At 40.7% G+C, this 18737-nt stretch overlaps 1 protein-coding gene across 1 annotated transcript in view; it reads right to left on the bottom strand.

The window, feature by feature from the left end:
• Nucleotides 1-920: 920 nt before the first annotated feature.
• The window catches only part of DGCR2 (DiGeorge syndrome critical region gene 2), a 51326-nt gene continuing 33509 nt past the window's right edge, over nt 921-18737 (bottom strand). The window contains exons 3-10 of the mRNA XM_009888160.1: nt 16033-16158; nt 13620-13830; nt 12624-12700; nt 9695-9871; nt 7430-7633; nt 3272-3424; nt 2363-2599; nt 921-1567 (exon numbers count right to left, since the gene is read on the bottom strand). Coding sequence (XP_009886462.1) covers nt 1326-1567; nt 2363-2599; nt 3272-3424; nt 7430-7633; nt 9695-9871; nt 12624-12700; nt 13620-13830; nt 16033-16158 — 1427 coding nt within the window. The 3' untranslated portion in view covers nt 921-1325. The remainder of the gene's footprint in view (nt 1568-2362; nt 2600-3271; nt 3425-7429; nt 7634-9694; nt 9872-12623; nt 12701-13619; nt 13831-16032; nt 16159-18737) is intronic.

The raw sequence follows: 18737 nt of genomic DNA, 5'->3' as shown, positions 1-18737 counted from the left end.
GAATCTTTCTGCCGTCTCTAAATTAACTTAAAGAGTTCAATGTGAGGGGGAAATTTAAGATGACATATCAGACTGAAGCAAACTGCTTTATTGATTTAAGTACACTAACCTCATTATAGCCCCTCGTGGGACCTGGATAAATGGTTTGGGGGGCACAGGGGAAATCCCTAGAACAGGGTTGGCAATTTATGGGACTTGGATAAGAACAAGTGCCCAATTAGAATTAACTGTCACATATAGTGTGCGTTCAACGCTGTTTTTAAATGGTATTTGTTGAACTGTAAAGAAGTGAAATGAAAGGGAGGGAGCACACTTACATGCTAAGTATAGCATGCAATAAGAAAAGCAAGAACAATGGTCTTTTATCCAGGCCAGTCTTGTGCAACTGTTCACTGTAAAGGAGTTCAACTACAACGAAAAACACCTCTATCTTCCTTGTGGGATTATAACAAACAGGGGCTTCGTACAGTGAAGTCAGACTGCCTCAGAGTTAATTGCTCCCCATCTCTCCCCTAAAGTACTACCTAACACACATGAGGATTCTACCAAAGGGACACCAGTATTACACAGACCCAGTTTTCTTTATGGGCCAGAAGTTTACCCACCAACATGAGATTTTGCAGCTACCAACAACAAATAATTGCAAACGCAAATCTAGTTTTCTTAGTACCCACTTGTCACGTATTGTGTAGATCATTCATCCTCCAGTCCCCACGGTGTTTTGAAACAGCACGGCAGACCACAACACACGAATGTTTCATACTGTGTAACTCTGACTTGGTGGCACGTGTTTTAGCTCCTCGGTGTTCCCACTCTATAAAACAGGCCCCCAGCCCCTTCCCCTGTAGTTCCGTCTTCGCTGCCTTTTCCAAGCGTAGTACTGAAGCAAGAGAGAAAGCAATTGATTGAACGGTGACTGCCCCCACCCTCCTTTTCCATCGTCTGTTCCCTGGGTCCAGTGGTATCCAGCCAAATCCAAGCAGCTTTTTTCTGATGTACATTTTGTTTCCTCTCAGGTTAAGAAAAAAAAAACCAAAACTATCCATACTTTTCACCTCCTTAGAAGTCAAAGGAATTCTCTGCACTCTTTTCCATAGCCAATGGAAAAAAAGAGCAGTTATACAATCCATATTTACAGGACAAACCGATTAGTGAATGAATAACGACAGCCAAAAAACGAGAGGCACAATCCTAATCTAGAACATAAAAGCAGTGTTCAAAAAACAAAGTGGGGATTCCTTCTGAAGTTCAAACCACGGATTAGTGTTTGTCTGTGCAAACAGTTGCTAAAACTATTTCTGACCGGCAGTCAGCTTTTTACTCCTTTATACAATGGTATTGAGAGAACAGTGGCTGTGACGGCTGCCCGTAAGAGTTTCTGCCGGTGTGTTTTCATTTAGCGGTGTGTCAGGAGGGACAAGAAAGGTGCTGCTGTCAGCAGAGTCTTCCAGCTCCACTGGAGAAGGACCAACTGAGGGAGGAAGAGATCCCTCTGTAAGCTGTGGGGATACATCACAGTTTCCTAGTGATGGAGGACTGCTTTGCACAGCCTGAGAAAGAACTCCATCTGCAAAGGACAAAAAACAAGCAGAATCAGAATGTTTAGTGTATCATTTCACATTCCCAAATAGATTTACTATCTGTATTTCTGGAAGCTCTGAGTTTTTCCTGGGTTTGCATTAATGCACGAAGAGATGATGCTGCGAAAGAGGAAAATTATGTAGCAAAAATAAAACTACGATATATAAATAAGATATTTGCGCTAATCAGGCTCACTTATCTTGTGAGATAGGCTGCTATAAAATCCCAAATTGGAATGATTTCCACAGTATGTGAATATCACAGCTGCAGAACTGAAGAGCACCGGGTGAATCATTAGAAAGTGATATTTTTGGTCAATTTTTGGGGGGTGTGGGTGGGGAAAGTGGGGAAGAGAGAAGACACTGGATATATTTTCTTCAAAATCTCTTGTACTTGACATTTGTTCTACTTTTTAATACCAATCTCTATAGACCTATGTCCAAAAGACCAGAGAAGGTACCAGCATAGTGGAAACTAGGTAACCAGGTAACCCATCCAAGGTAAAGCCTGAAAATAGGTAAGGTCTAAGAGTTAAACTGCTTGCGTCATGGATTTCATGTGTAATTTAGGTGATCCAAAGAACCTTTAAGAAAAGCCAAGCTTAATGATATGTCTTAACCAAAGATTTTTCCACCGCAGAAACAGGAGATTTTATCGTGAAATATATTTTCCCCTCACAATCACTAAAACACATGACTATAGTTTAAAAAAAAAAAAAAAATCTACCCTCTAGCCAGCCAAATGAAAAAGAGGAAGAAAAGAGAAGTTATTGCCTGCATACCTGGAGTGGAACAAAGGATGCTGTCTGGATTGACAGAAGCCTCGTAAGGAGGAGGTGGGTCGTCTGGATGTTGAATATCTGGATACTTGTAAGCAGTATAGGGTGGAGGAGGATCATGGAAATGAAATGCCCCACCTTCCCCATCATCTGAGAGATGCAGTGGAGTAAGGCCAGTTCCAAAACCATCGGGACCGTAATCAAAACCAGGCATCCTGCGGCCCAAGTTAAAATGGTGCACTATTTCAAGAGAAGAAAATGAAGTAAGTGACTTTATCCCATGCTTTCTTCTTCAATTTAGGGCAGATCTCAACACCTTTTTCCACTTTTCACACCCAAGGAACTCATGTCTCCTGAAGACCTAGAAAAGCCTACATAACCTATACAAGTGAACTCACTGCAGTTACACAACGATACCCAGGCCCACCTGCTCCCAGCCTGTTTGTCCTGCACCATATCTAAATTTGAAACTAACCTCTTCAAACTACGGAGATCATTCACATATAGAAGATATGTCAGATTTGGACCACGTAGAAACAAAAAATATTTTTCCATTATCGGCTAAAAAAGTTCCAGTTTGAAGACCCTACCAAGACACACACACAGGCACAGTCAAGCAAGACCATTGCACTTCTCACCTTATGTATATCAATCTTCAATAATAAGCACGAGGCATAAGATAAGTGTAGATATTTTTCTTTGAATGTGGGGTGGGTCAAAGAACCAAAACTTGTACAAATCATGACCAGTTCAGGCAGACAGTGCAGAGCTACATTTGGGTACAGTACTGGCTAGAATCTATAACCAGACTGCTGCTGATGTTTTCCACAGATTTGTATTTCTTCTGCTTGCTTTATTCTGAAGCACATGCACTACTTAGATCAAGGCTCGTTGCAGATATAGGCTACTTACAATTTGCTCCAATCAAAGACTCTATGCGCTCTCTCCGCCGCTGGCGTAGCCGATGGACCATGAAAAGCAGCAGAGAGAGGATGAGGAAGGAGGAAATGCAGCTAACGATCAGACGCATTCCACCGGCCATTGAGTCAAACAAACTGTTGCCATCTGTTACATAAAACATATAAAAGAAGCCTGTTACTTTTGTTCAAGACTCATTTTTCTTGATGTTCTTTTGTCAGTAATGGAGAGAGAAATGCAGAGTGGAGATTCATTAGCCTGGTTTAACACTTCTCCATATTTAAAAAATGTAAGAAAATTCTGAATCATCATGTGATCTATGTATTGCAAGAAGATCTAAACGTTTCTAAAAATATCTTAATCAGCAAAAGGGACAAATGTTGAAGGCTTCAGGTCTCTGAAAACAGGAAAAAGGAAAGGTTAATAGTGTTTTGCACAACCACTTGTCTCCCTGGCATGGCTGATGATGTTCTGCTACAGAGGACAGCAAGCCTGGACACTACGTGAAAGGCCTGAGGACTGGCATATCTACACACTATCTCTACATGACTTCTGGACATCTTAACTTTTACACATCAAACAATAATATCTCTAAATATCATTCTTATCACCAAGATGTGGTCATCTAAATTCCATATGTCATTGGTACACTGATTAGCACACCATTAAGTGATAGGAACTAAAAATACCTTAAAAAGGCGAATCAATGTGATAATCATCTTTTAGGAACTGAAGAGGTTAAAGTAATCAAGTATTAAATCTTTTCCTAGAATCACACAGAAAGCAAGCAGCAGAACATGAAATAGACCCAGGAACTTACGGCTTTGAGAGCTGCATACCATTGCTAACCAGATCCACACTTGGAAGGTTGCTGCTAGCAAATGATCACTGTTCTACCAGTCAGACTTGAGAGGTATCAATTTTTCACAATTCAACTCATCACACTTGGTTATGCTTAAGCAGCATGCGCACATACAGATACTCTACACAAAGAAAAATGACCTAAAAACGACTGTGCTGTGTTCTTTGCACCGATTCCCCCTTAAAGAGCTCTGAATGAGAAACGCACCCAGATTAGGTGTGGATAAGAAACAGACGAAGTGGCTGCACAACCTGGTCACATACTGCTACGGGACACAAGCACTACCAGGTAGGAACCCCTCTCCCCAGCCACTGCAGTGTCACCACAGTGCCACCACACTTTCAGCCAGATCCTGACCACCTCTCCTTTCCCGCACCCACCACAGCTGCAAGAGCTCTCTCAACACTTTTCCTTTCACTAACAGCAGCTAAAGCCGTATCAAAGATTCCTTACAAAAGAAAGCTAAAAGCCTCACAAAGACTGTAAATACTGACTTGCTACAAACGCTAGTAACAGAAAAAGCCAGCTAATTTATACATCGTTAAAGTACACGGCTAACAGGCTGGTATTTATTACGTAACACATTCTTGGCAACAAGAAATTCATTTAATAGCGCACTATGCCTAGAGCTCGAACATTACACCCTCTTGGGTCTGGCTGTGCAGTACAAAAGCCTCTGTGCTGTCAAACCTTTCAGCAACTCGCACTGTCAGAGCTCAAACTGATGCAGTCACGCACCTACCAACCAACCCACCCTCCCGAGCACCACAGACCTGCCGTTGTTCCTCCTCCATTTTATGGCGACGCTGACTTCATAAACATCATAAATTAGTGCTAATAACTGCCTTAAATAAAGTGACGTAAGTAAAATATACACACAGGCAAGCATGACGCAATCTTGTAGGCAGAAAGCCCGACTTGCACGTACTCTCTTTCAGCCAGCTACAACTGCAATTCTTGGACCTTCTGGGGAGCCTTGGGCCTCTGCCACACCGCTCCCAGCCCGTGAGAGCTCCTAACGTTCAACCTGTTAGGCTGGATAACCTATTGTCAGCTAAAGTCCTAGACTAAAAAAAAGACGAAGACCCAGGTTGTGCAGAACAAGGCGAGTCATCACAGAGATTTCCAACCCACAAAAATACAAATAGATTATTTCGGAAAGGCTGTCTGACGCTCAGTACAGTAGTAATACCCTGTAACTGCAACAGTTTACTCGCTAGAAAAGCTTCTGCACCACCAGCTCTTTCAAAGTATTTTATTTCTTTTATTACCTTTCCACAAATACGAATTGCAGGTCTGTCTAAACAAGAGCCACACAAAAAAATTATTTTCTGCCATATCCATGAAGCAGCAATAGACAGACTACCTCGGTTTTAGCATTAGTACATGAAAGATCTTCCTCTGCTATTTATCTTCAACTAAATGAGGGAAAGCATCTTTCAAGAGAGCATAGCTGTGATTGCTCAGCCTACTCCTACTGCTGAAAAATTCCCCTACTACCAGATTCTTGAGTAATATTCGTTATCCACTTGTAGTCATTGCTCACCCACTCACACCGCCAGAGCTGATTACCTGCCAACCCAACAGCAGGATTTATTTCCCCTGGTCTCTTCTTGGGTGATTAATTCACTCACTGTTGATTAGTAAACTGTTTTCTTTCCTTTGCAACAGAGCTTAGAGAAGATATATGTAAGAAGTGGACAAAGATAAATACATGCTGATTAAAGAAAGTAATTCATTAATTTTGTCATCTGGAATAGCCATTTATGAACACCCAAAAGGATAACTGAAATGCTTCATGTAAAAATTTCAGTGTTTATCACTAGCTGAAGTGACTTCATTATGAAGGAAGTTTGACAACTGCTTGATGATTCTTCTCTCAGAAACGAAGTTACTAAAAAAAACAGAACACTTCAGGCAAGAATATAATGAAACAGTCTCATTTAGCATCAGTACAGAAAGAAGAGCTTAAGGATCAGAAAGGATGTGGTAAAATACACTCTTCAAATCAGCATTCATGAAATAGTTAAGACCCACAGCAATAAGTGAGGATTAAAGAACACGGCACGAGGTTATCCCAGGTCATCTTATCCTGTCTGCTGGATGATGCTTTGCTGACACTGTTCCCGAAGATAAAAAAAGTGAAGGCAAAGTCTTAACTCAGCTGATAAGAGTGGGAGGAAGACTCCTGCTTTTTCCTCACTCTTTCACTGACCAACCTGCAACACTAGCTACGGACATCTGTTTAGCTTAATCCTCAGAACAAATGTGAATGACAGCAAGGAGCCAACAGTGGCCCTTAATGATTAACTTCTGTAGTTAAGACAAATAAGAGAGACTGCAGATTTGGAGGCCAATAAGCACCCCTTTTTTGTAACAGACGAAACAGATGTCTCTGATGGGAAGAGTTGACCTTCCGTGTTTTCCATGGGTGGTCTGAACAACAGTTTCTTAGTGCACCCCGATAAAATTAGGTTCTTACGGAATACCAGGAAATAACGGTATCACAGACTGGTTGAGGTTGGAAGGGACATCCTGAGACCATCTAGTCAAACCTCTGCTCAAGCAGCATCAGCTAGAGCAGCTTGCCCAGGACAGAGTCCAGTCAGGTGTTGAATATCCTCACAGAGACTCCACAAGCAACCTGCTCCAGTATTTGACCTCCTTCACAGTAAATTCCAAGTAATATACATTTTGCAAGTCTCTTTACAGAAAAGTAGCCCCCCAAAATCTACATCCCCAAATGGTGACTGAAAAACAGTTCAGAGTCAACGGAAGACTTTACTGATCCAAAACAAGAAACTGCACAGTGATGCCAAATCCAATAAGCAAGGTTGCGTGTCCTGATTATTATTGAAACGCTGTAATTTATAAACTTTGCTTCCTACATGATCCCTGCATGCAAATTTCCACATACAGAAATGCTCATGTCCAGAAGAAGATGCTTAATCAGTGCTGAAGAGAAAAGTCTTTTCTTTTTTCATGAGAACTAAACATGACAAAGGAACCATGTAAGACACTCTACTAAAAATCCACAGTAGTGTCAACCTCCATATAGAAAATAAGCTACTGCTTCTCCTATATAAGTAGCATCAAGGATGGCTAATTATTTTCAGCCACAGCCTGAAATGTTTCCTTTCCCGTGATTTGAGATCTTTCCCCACAGGGGGGTTGTACCCAGCAATGTCGAGACATTGAAAGTATACATCATTTCAAACGAAGTTATACCCAAAGATAACCAAGTTGAGCGCTGAATTTTTCTTGACAGAACTGTAGCAGTCAACTCTTACCTGGGTCTAAACATGTAAATTTGCAGCACTCCTTAGGGTCTTTGCGATACTGCTGACACCCCTGAGGCCGTTCACACAAAGCAGCCACGCACATTTCAGGTTCACCGTTGTGACATGTGCAGCTCAAACAGGGATCATTCCCTTTTGGAGTGAAATAGTAGCCTTCATCAACAATGTTGTCTTTGATGTCAACGCAAGTCTGGCCTAGAAGAGAAACGCACATCAATATCCACCTGCCTGTGAGCCTGCCAGACAGGAGCCCAGTTTATTCTGTTACATTAAGTGATTTGTAAACATAAGCATACCACCACTTAAAAGCCACACCTTCACATTAAAGCAACTTTGAAAAGGGATCTCCAAGGAGCAGGGAAGATAATGGATAGTCTGAAGGCACGCAGGGATGATTTACTGCTCAAAATTGACAAAGTGAGTTTTAAGTACCAAATGGAATTGACACGCTTTCAGGTATCCTAACCAAAACACAGGAAAGCAAATTGTCTGAGAAGCTTAAACTTCACTGTCATGCCTGCTGCAGCTCCCTCCCTGCCTCCTGGTACGTGGGAAAAGCTGGATCTTCTCTGGACCAAACCTAAAGGACGCTCTTACCAGGCCAGGCCTAAAAAAAGGAAGCCAGGCAATAGTACTTCCACTGCCCTAGGCAGCATCTTGATCCCTGCCCAGTGGAGGAAGTTTAGGTGTGTTCTGTCCACTGTCCTTTCCTCCCACTGACCTAAAGGCACGTACCAAAACCAGAGAGAGGGAATACAGACAGCACTGGGACCTGCCAGCTGAAGCGGCTGTGCAGGGAGGGCAGCCTGCCCCCTCCACCGTAAGCTGGGAGGGTCCACAGGAAAGTTCAGACTGGAAGAGACCTGAGGAGGTCTCCAGCTCAATCATCTGCTCAAAGCAGGGTAAGCTATGACATCCCACCAGGTTGCCCAGGATTTTATCTAATCTGGTCATAAAAACCTCTGAGGATAGAGGCTGCACAGCCTCCCCGGGAGTCTGTTCCACCCTTGACTGCCCTCACGATTAAACAGTTTTCCCTGGCATCAATTCAAATCTCGTTTCAACTTAACGTCCCTTGACTCCTGCCATGCACCCCTGTAAAGAGCCTGGCTCCATCTTCTTGATAACCTCCTTGTAGGTACTGGCAGGTTGCTACCAGGTCTCCTGGAAGCCATCCCTGAAGGAGCCCCATTCCCACTGCCTCACCTCAAAGGACAGGCACTTCAGCCCCCATTCCCACCTTGCTGGCCACCACTGACCTCACCCCAATTTGTCAAGGTCTTGTCAACATTCTTCTTGCACTGGGGGGCCCAAAATTTGACACAGCATTCTTCTGCTCAACTTAAACATCTGATCCCCTCACTCTCTGTTTAACATTTTGGCAGAGCTATTGTCTTCCTTACATCATCCCAAAAAGATGACCAAAAAAGTAATTTTTTGATCCATTATTTTGATTAAACACATGTCCTTCGCCATCAGATTCCAAGAGTTTATTCATCAAGGTAGACAAGGCAATATCCCGTCTTCCTAATTTTCAATATTTCAGGTGCAAAAGCAGGTAAAGAAGTGCTGATTTTCCCTCCCTTGCAATTTAAGTCTTTTTCCTGCTTTAAAGAAAAAGCAAACTAGAAAATCTTCCAGAACTGCAGTAAGAGTTCAACAACTTTTCTCCTTCTTGCAAAGAAGCACGATCTATATCAGGTATCTTAAATATCACCTGAAAATACTGCCAAGAAGTATTTTCCCTCTGTTGGTATAGAGCCTTCTGGAGTACAGAAATGCAAGATCCAGAATGAAAGCCATTTTTTTCACTTTAATTCAGTAGCTCTACTTGCTCCCCATCCCTGCCTCCCCAGTTCTAATAACTGGCTGGAAAGAATTTAAGAGAAGTTTTTATATTCAAAATAAACCAGAAACAAGTGTTTCCTCATTTTCATGCGAAGATAATAATTTCAGAGTGATAAAGCGCTTTTGGTTTTTTAACCTTTGGGTTTTTCCCCAAAAAAGTAAACTTTATTTTGGGGCGGATACAGCTGCTTAACAACACTTTTTTAGTGAAAAGCTGTACTGTGGCTGACAACCGCACATTATGATGCTCTTATTTATTTAAACCAAACAGAAATTTAACTTCCCCCCCGCCCCTTTTTTTTTTTTCCACTGGGTGAAAAATAGAAAGGATAACTAACTGATTTCCCCGTATTTGTTATATGCATATTTAAACACGCAACACTTCACACTGAACGAAAACAAACTTACTCCTTTTGCAGAGGAATGAAGATTTCTCATAGCAGTTTTCAGCGTACCAGCTGTGTAAACCATGGTGCCGAAGGGTAGGAAAATGGAAACACTGAAGCTGGGCACAAAGAACGTTTTCATTTTCAGACATAGCCGTACCAAAGATAGGGTCAGGGGGTAAAAATACTTCTGAAGAGCCTAGAACAAGATGCATTGATATAAGCAGCCTGCGGGTATGCAAAGCTTTAGAAAGGCTCTGTAATGCCACTCATTTCATGCACACCGACTCGGCTACAAGGCTACTGTCCTCTAGCTTTAGCTTCCATTAGCAGCATTCCTCCGGGGGAAGGCAAACAGCAGGGAGGGAAGGGGTGACTCACAAGAGAGAAGAGGCTGCTGTTTTCAAAGTACTGGGTAATTTTGTCATTCTGCACCAGTAGGAGTGATGTTCTGATATCTCTACAAGTGCTGTTTTCCCGAGTCCCACAGGGTTTGCCTGCCGATTTGTATGCACCCCTTCAAATAACGCTGAGTTTGGCCACACTTGCTATTGGTGGAGCAAGAACCCATACCGATCTTGTACCTGGTACTCCAAGCACCTACTAAGGCTTCCAAAGATGTGTGTACATCTATCCTGTGCGGCACACTCCAGAGCCGCTTGTTCAGAGTGCTGAACAGTGCTACGCAGAGAACACTTCTGCTGCTGCAGTGGTGGTATGGACTATTTGGTCCTTCCAACTCACATAATTGTTAAAAAGAACATACTGTGATGGGTTCCAGTGAGGACTTAGCATCAAGTTATTTTCCCCGCGCCAGAGATTACTGCATGAACATATAACCCCACAAACACAATACTTTGGGCAACTACAGCCTGATCAAGGTACACTTAATGATTCTCCACAAGTACCGCAACTGACAAATACTTGGCAAATTTCATGTTTAACATTAGTAACCCTCTTCGCAAACAGGAAGAACTTTTACTCAAACTAGCTGATCCATTTCAAAATTTGTATATGCCTTGGCTTATTAAAACAAGAATCACAAGTATATAAACCATTGGTGTAAATGACAGCCTTGTAAGCTTACGTATCCCACCAGTTTCAGTAGCAGAGGGGAAGCTATTTCACTCTTTCAATGCTTCTCCTTTTCTATTGGAAGCTGTTAACATCTGTGGCTTTTTAGCAGTATGAAAAAGCGATACTCAGTTTTATACCTTATACTCCAAGAGGTGTTGAGGGTATTTTATAACTTTTAAAATGGATTAAAATTTTCAAGCTACTGGACATTAAATCACTTTTTCAAACAGATAATAGGAATTCAGAGTCTGTCTCACTACAAGTCAATGAAATCAGGTAAAACCTTCCAGAAGCTATCAAATGCTACTATGTCCTTTATTTCAAATAGGTATCCCTTTATTAAATAAAAGGCTTGCAAAGAAAAGACTATATGGCATTGAGAAAGCTTACATTTATACAATACATCAAATCAAATAAAACATGATAAAAACAGGTATCATGATTTCGTATAATTTATGCCTCCCTGGCTGTAAACACCTTGTCAGCAGATGGCAGTGCAGTCAGCTTTCCAAAGAGCTAAGAAAGGTCCTTTTAAGGAGAAAGGGTTTAGGGGCTGTTTTTTTGGGGTTGCTTTTTTTGTTTGGTTGGTTTAGTTTGGGGTTTTTTTGTCTGTTTGTTTTTCCCTTGGGCTTCACAGGAGAAACCTACCTATACAAACAGTTTTGTCCAGATCAGAAATCACTATTATGAGAATGAGTTGGAACTTCCTCCCTCCCTTTCTCCTGCTATCCAAAGACATCATCAGGTGCTTTACTTTAAGGAACTAGTGAAAATGTTCCTGCCTCCACAAGAAGGAGCAGTTTCCTTTAAATATTCGGTCAACCCTGTTCGCATAAGTGACAAAAGAAATCAATGTTTTTGTGCATGGCAGTACAGCAAACAAGTACTGTCATTAGACAGCTATGCAGGGTTCTACTACTTCTCATGTGTCTTAAGTATTTTCAAGATCCAAACGTTCCACAAAATCCTGTTTGTAATTATGTACCTGCACCTAATGGACAGTTTTCCTACCAGATATTCCATTTTCCAAAATTGTACGAGAAGAAAACTATTCAGATTAGTTTTCAAATGCTACACTTGAATTCACAGTGCTGATTCTTAAAAAAAAAAAACAACTTTGCTCTAAATTTCCATTTCATACAGCAGTACAGCATTTAGACATTCAATTCTACACATAAGAGTTCATATAATGACTTTAAGATTAACTAATCCCTCAACTGAATTAGTTAAAAATAAAAGGTATAGAAACTTTGCGTTTTCAGCAGAGGGAGCTGCTTGTTTTGCAATTGAAAAAGTTCAGCAAGTGAAGCCTATTAGATTAATGTTCAATTTTTCATATAAACTGGGTTTTATTTCTGGGATTAGGCAATTTTTTTCTTGGTTTAAGTAAACTATCTGAAGCACTTAAAAATGAAAAAAATCTGGGTAATTCTGCAAAATTCAAGATTTTTTTTTTAAGTATATAAAACTCTACCAATTTTTAAAAAGCTAAAACCCCCCAAATATCCTACACCAGTCTGTGCAAATACTAGAATCATGAATCAGCAGTTCATCTAGACATTCACCACAAAGAACGAGAAACTAGTGTCGTTTCCTTTTTCTGAGCTTAATCAAGGGGAAACACCAAATAAACTGAAAAACCTGTTCTTTCCACAAGACGTCAATGTGAAAAACTATGAAACTTCTTGCACTTGAAAATAAGGCATGTGTATCGACTATTAACTCTTCCGTTTTGATACGGTAAAGCAAAGAAGTTCCCCCAGGTTATTTCAACACTATCACTGAAAGAAGAGATGTTGTTTGTGCAAGTAATATTAATGCTTTTAGACAGTTTCCACAGGCCATTTAGCTAGGTAATAATTTGAGAGGCCCACCTTTATAAGCTACTTCCCAGTGACCTTCTAGAGAGTGATTTCGATTGGTGATCACATACTGATATCCAACCCAGAACCTACAAAAAAAAAAGTTAAGATTCTAAAGATACATGCCAAAAACACACTAACAAATTCAAATAAATTACACAGAACCTTCCAACGTCTTTAGACTTAAAAACTATCTTTCAAAACATTCTGATGACTTTTTCCTTAACATTTCAGCCCATAAATTGGCAATATAGAGACACTACAATTGAGGAATAAAGTCACTGATAGTTTTCTATGTTTGCAAATGATAACTCACCGTGTCTTTTATTTCTCTTTATAATAAGCACCTTATTCTGTTATTATGGCAGCACTTCAGTATCTCAAACCCCAAAACCACACAAAAGCATCCAGAAGTCAAATATTTTATAAACAACTTCTGTCAGACTGTTACAGACCAAACCCTCTAACTCTCCAGAGACAGAGCTACACCGTTACAGAACCACTGCTGGTGATCTGTCATGGCAGGCCACGAGACTGACAAAAAAAAACCACAGGCAAAAAAAAAAGGAATTGTTTGTTGTGAACTAACGAAATAAAATGGCTTTTTACTTCATTCTTATCTCAAACTTGCAGTCTTTATTAGAGCTACTGGTACTTAGTGGAAACAAAAATTCTGTTGAAAAAATATTATTTCTGTACAAGCTAGTGCAGCAGTAAGTCATTGTAAAATCCATCTTCCCTGCTGCAGTTCAAGAATACCAGTATGCTGCTGAGACAGCCTGGAGATAAAAAGACTCGGTCATATTGTAGCCTATCTGCTAATGCTGATTAAAACATAAAATACAGATGGCCACCACCAAACAGTTAACCAGAAAGCTCATACTGGGTCATTAACCTGAAGTCAATTTTACCATTATATTTTCTAAGCAAACTGAACTAACAGTATTTCTATCACACGGAAACCATAGTCACATAATACGAGAGCTCTGTCCTTTCCTTCCTACTCACCTACGCTGGTCCTTCCTTACGAATGTTTTTTCTTCCAAGTCCCACTCCTGTGCCAGGATAAACCTTAGCTCCTGGTCTGCAGTGAAGGTGGCGAGGGATCCGTTCACCCGCTGACATGTCTGCACAGCGTCCCAGTAGTTCTCCCCATTTAAATACACTCTATAGCAGCTGGCTGTGCCCTCATAGTGGTGCCATCCTGTTGGGCACTTTCCTAGGAAACATGAAGAATAGAAGGGAAACCATTCCCCCCAAATTAGGATCTTCAAGATAATGCATCCTGATCAGTTTTTGACAATGCAATGCATAATCACTTAGACGTGTACACACACCACAGTGTCCATACTTCACCTCACCAGGAGGACACACATGCATCACAGATCACAGAAGACTTTGCTGCAGCTTTTGATAATGGAAATTTTTTTTAAGTGTATTTTAAAAGATGCAACTCCTAGCAATGTTTCGTTGCACAGTGAGAGCCCTTAAAGTCTTTAATTAAGACTGATGATCTACTGTGGAAGATATTTCCCTGCACATCTTTATAAATCCAATCAGTTTGATCAACTTAAGTCAAAACAAGCAGCAAGAAAAAAAAAAACAGAGGGAGACAATTCAATGATTCTGTCTTTCTATTAGGTGGTTAGCAATACATCCAACTTGCTGTGAAGTTTTCAACCTACATTTACAAAAACTCTCAGCAGTATTTACATAATCCTGATCCCATAGTCTACCAGTAAAGACGATGGGGGTTTTGGGGCAATTGTTGTTTGCTTTGGAAAAACATCACTGCAAAGTGGGTCTTTAGGAAGGAAGAAGGTGAACTGCTGTCTCTGCTTTCTCTCAATTAGCTGAATTGAGGGAATGTGCAACAAAAGCCTTGAGGCATTTCTAGATGAAACAGGGCCACAGGCTTTTGCCCAGCATTCTTAGGGGTGATGGGTAGAGAGAATCAGAGACGGGTGGATGAAATTTAAAACAGACATGAAATATGATTTTAGCACCTGCATTTGCAGTATTGATTTTGCACAACACCTAAGAAAGGTACTTTGAATTCACAAACTGCTTTATGTTTGTTGCATGCATTCACAGAGTTCCTGTTCTCAAGCCTCTTTATTCCCTTCAGAAACAGTGATCTTTATCATCAAACAATGATACATAGATTTGAAGCCTTTTAATTAAATCTTTCCTTATTCTCCATTTATATGGGAACTTTTAAAATCTACTGTTCACATCACTAAGATGGGACAGAAAACAGCATCAATCAGGCTGCAGAGCATATTAGATATTGCTGCATCAGTTTCTAAATTGCTTTATTGTCCTCTATAAATTTTACTAAAATAATTTAGCTACCGGAATCCATGGCAAATCAAAATACTTATTTTAATAAGCCTTTTTGTCCTAAAAAAAAATAAATAATCAGAGTCCAAAGAAACTGTTCCCAATTACTGCCATAATGTCTTCCCCCCATGTCCTCTTCCTACCCTGTCCCATCCTTCTCTCAAAAGCTAATCAGTGCAGTCTCACCTTCCCAAATCACTGGATGATCTCTGGAGCAAAGGGGGAACCAAGATAAGAGGGAGACGGCAGGGGAGATTTAAATGTCTGGGGCCTGGAGGGATTCAGATGCAGCAATCACTACAAGCTATGATCAGTGAGGAGGACACTTGCAGCCCATTTATAACACTTTAGATAAGGCTGGGACTAGGATGCTGACAGTGGCCCTAGCAGCACTGCCGGTGAGAGGGTAGGATGACAATGAAGTGATATTTTTGAAGATTCCTGACTGATTGATGGGAGTAAAATCGCAAAACCCATTCAAGTCCTACAGACAGACTCTGACTTCAGAGAAGTGAAGAATTCCCTCAAGTTCCCCACTGCCTAAAGAATATTTTTCCTATTAAAAAGGATACAAAACTGAGAACATCAGAGATGTACTTAATTAACTAATAATAGTGCAACGTCTTTAAGACCATCTTCAAAATTACTTCAATCAAGTGCAATCAATTTTGGTTTCCCCCCACTTTCCAGGGGAACAATCCTACCTGCAAGCTCACACCAAAAGCCTAGGGCTAGCCTATCACCCCTGCTGCGGGCTGAAACCATCATTTAAACCATGGGCTTAGTTTTCTGTAATTGCAATAACAGCAAATTGGAGCTCTGGTCTCACAAAACCAGGATTACTGGGGAAGTAGAATTCTTTGCCTGTATTGGCCTGTTATATAAACTACGCAATGTAACAGGACGTATATAAAAGAAATGTACAAAAGCCTTAGAAAGCACTGCACATGAATAAAATCTATTCAAAAAGCTCTGCAAGAGAAAAATCTATTAATTTCTCCTTGAAAGAAAAATAGCCTAAATTGCGAAATTAATTGGCAGAAAGATGATGGCCCAGATTCCCCAGTCTGCAACTTACTGCTAAATCGGACAGGCTGGGCCACGTTGACAGTGTGAAAGCGGGTTGTCTCTCCTCCTCTCCCTCGATTGTGCCTGGAGTCCACATTCTCCTTCCCATGGTAAGTTCGCTGGTCCCCTGTCAAGCCTGGGGACCAGAAGAAATAGTCAGTACCGGTGACAGATGCAAGCAAAGGCAGATTTCATTTTAGTAAACTTTCTCTAGGTTTTATTCAAGACATAGATGATAAGTAGCATAGTCAGGTTAACAAAGATGGTAGATCCCTGCAATAACAGCTTGGCCATTTTGCATGGCATGGAACTGAAATACGTACAACTGAAAAGAACCAACAAGCCATTACACGAGTCTTACAGAGTAAGCTAAATATTTTGGCAGATTCTCAACAGCCTGCAGTTGCACACAGGACTGGATGCTCATCATCGCAGTTGCTGCAGCAAATGCATCATCCCCAGTGCATTTTATCAGTTCCTCTTTACAGAACTACCCACTCTCCAGCTGCTTCACTGCTCAGTTGTGTTTTCAAGAATGTAAGACAACTTCTCCAATACATTTTCCAACACATTCTCTGAGATCTAGGACAAAATAAAAAGCAGGAAAGGAAATCTATCTTCAGCCAGAAGAACACCACTTTCCAGTCACTCTCAAGCTTCTAAAGGAAATGTTAGCTCGTTATTTCTGAAAAAAAAACACATACACACCCTTATCTCAGTGTCAGAGCTTCTAACGGACATATGTGACAACTGGATTCAATAACTTTAGAAAAACACTGTGCAAGATGTTACTCCAGAAAAGGGGCTGAGGGGCTCCACACGCCTACCAGGAGGAACTAAGGAGCACGCAGTTCAGGTGGATACGCTGCAGGATGGGCCGTAGCCAGCAAAACTAGCAAGATCCTAGGTAGGAAGGCTGGCCCGGTGATGGGGAGAAACCTTTGAAAAAGACGGAGATGAGCACCAAGAAAGATTAATCTGGAAACACGGGATTAACCTTGAAAAAAGAAAAATTAAGAACTGCAGAATTTAAGCATTAGAAATATCTACTAGTATGTTATCTAATACAACTAGATGTTATTAAAGGTAATAAGAGTTTAACCAGCACAAAGAGCTATGCAGACGTTCACTTCTATACAAAAAAATCAGCTTATTTTTCTTTAAAGCTGATTAGCTCTATTTAGCCTAGCTAAACCAAACAAACCAGTCGTGGTCCCAAATAAAGAGGAGCTAGACAGTGTTCTTCAACAGGCTTAACTACACCTGTTTCAAATATACTCAAAACTATGTCAATAAAACTTTCTCCTTTCATGATAATTTAAACCCAGAGTTGGAGACTGTTCGGTGTACCACCTGGAGCGAAAGACCTCCAGAAAACCCACCAAACAATGCACTCCTTGGAACTCCTTTGAAAAAAATCACTAGCTGGAGCCCAGGAATAGCAGAGTAGCTTTGCGTTCATCTGGTCTAGCACACTCACTTTGCCCTGGGTTAATGGGATAAGCAAGCGATATTTAATTATCACGTTATCCTAGGAATGACATGTCTATAGAGATCACCCATTAAGAAATGGCTGTGCGTAATAGACTCCCATGGCCTTACAGGAATAAAGAAGTAATTCTACTGTTCAATATTAGAATAGGCTATTTATCACAGGCAAGAAGTTAGTGCCAAGAAATTCAGTTAGCGTACATTTCAAAGGACACAAAATGGTAAAATAATTTGATAGTGAAGATCACTGATTATTTTTCATTACTTTAAAGGCCAATCTATTTTTAGTTTTAGAATTTGACTGTTCTTAATCCTAATGGTTCAGTAGCACAGTATTTACACTATGATTTTCAGAGCAATACCGAAACACTAAAAAAGCAAATCTTTAATTATAGAAAAACCTTAAAAATAACACTAACTAATGTAGAATGCTTTATCAAAGATGAACTGAGCTCAGCATGGGGAGCTCTATTTTCCCATGGCATTAAATGGTAACAACTAAACCCAAAGAACCAGTAAGAACCAAACGCACAAAGAATTAGTTCCCTTTCAGAAGTGAGAGCAGATGCAACACCATATGGCTGACCCTTCACGGTTAAACAGAACGCCCACGAGGATTTAACAATTTACCTCCCCCAGGAATAAAGCAGAAGTTCACAGGTCTTAACATGGGAGGTTAAGAAAGGGTTACTTGGGCTAACATCTTAAATTGACAGAATTGATGCCAGATGCTTTGAAAAATAGCTACACAGGTCCCATACAAAGTGAGTTCACTCAGTCCTCACCCAGGAAGCAGGACACTCAGTCCTTCCCCAGCATCTGCCCGTGGCAGCAGACATGCCGCTGGAACCAGGCAGGACTGAAAAGGCAGAAAGCAGCCACCACAAGTCACTCCTCCTTCAAGCCCAGTGCTGCCAGCTGCTTAATAAACTGGTGCTCTTCAAATATTAAATTGCTTCTATTTGACCTGAATTTTTGGTCTCTGAGAAAAGCATGATGACAAGTTTTTCCAAGGCAATAAAGAGACACTAATAAACCTCTAAGTCACTTAACTGCCATGAAAAGCCATTGCAGATTCTGGTGGCAAAGGTAGACTGGTTTTCTATTGTACTTTTTCAATACTCTGCAGCAAAATTTTCTATGTACTTTGCTGTTCCTGCTTCCTTTATAAAAATATGTTTTATCTTTAAAAATAAATTAATAGTGCCATGGACTAAGCGTTAA

The sequence above is a fragment of the Charadrius vociferus genome, unplaced genomic scaffold (genome assembly GCF_000708025.1).
Source record: "Charadrius vociferus isolate BGI_N301 unplaced genomic scaffold, ASM70802v2 scaffold326, whole genome shotgun sequence".
NCBI lineage: Eukaryota > Metazoa > Chordata > Aves > Charadriiformes > Charadriidae > Charadrius > Charadrius vociferus.
This window is presented reverse-complemented; position numbering and strand designations above follow the sequence as displayed.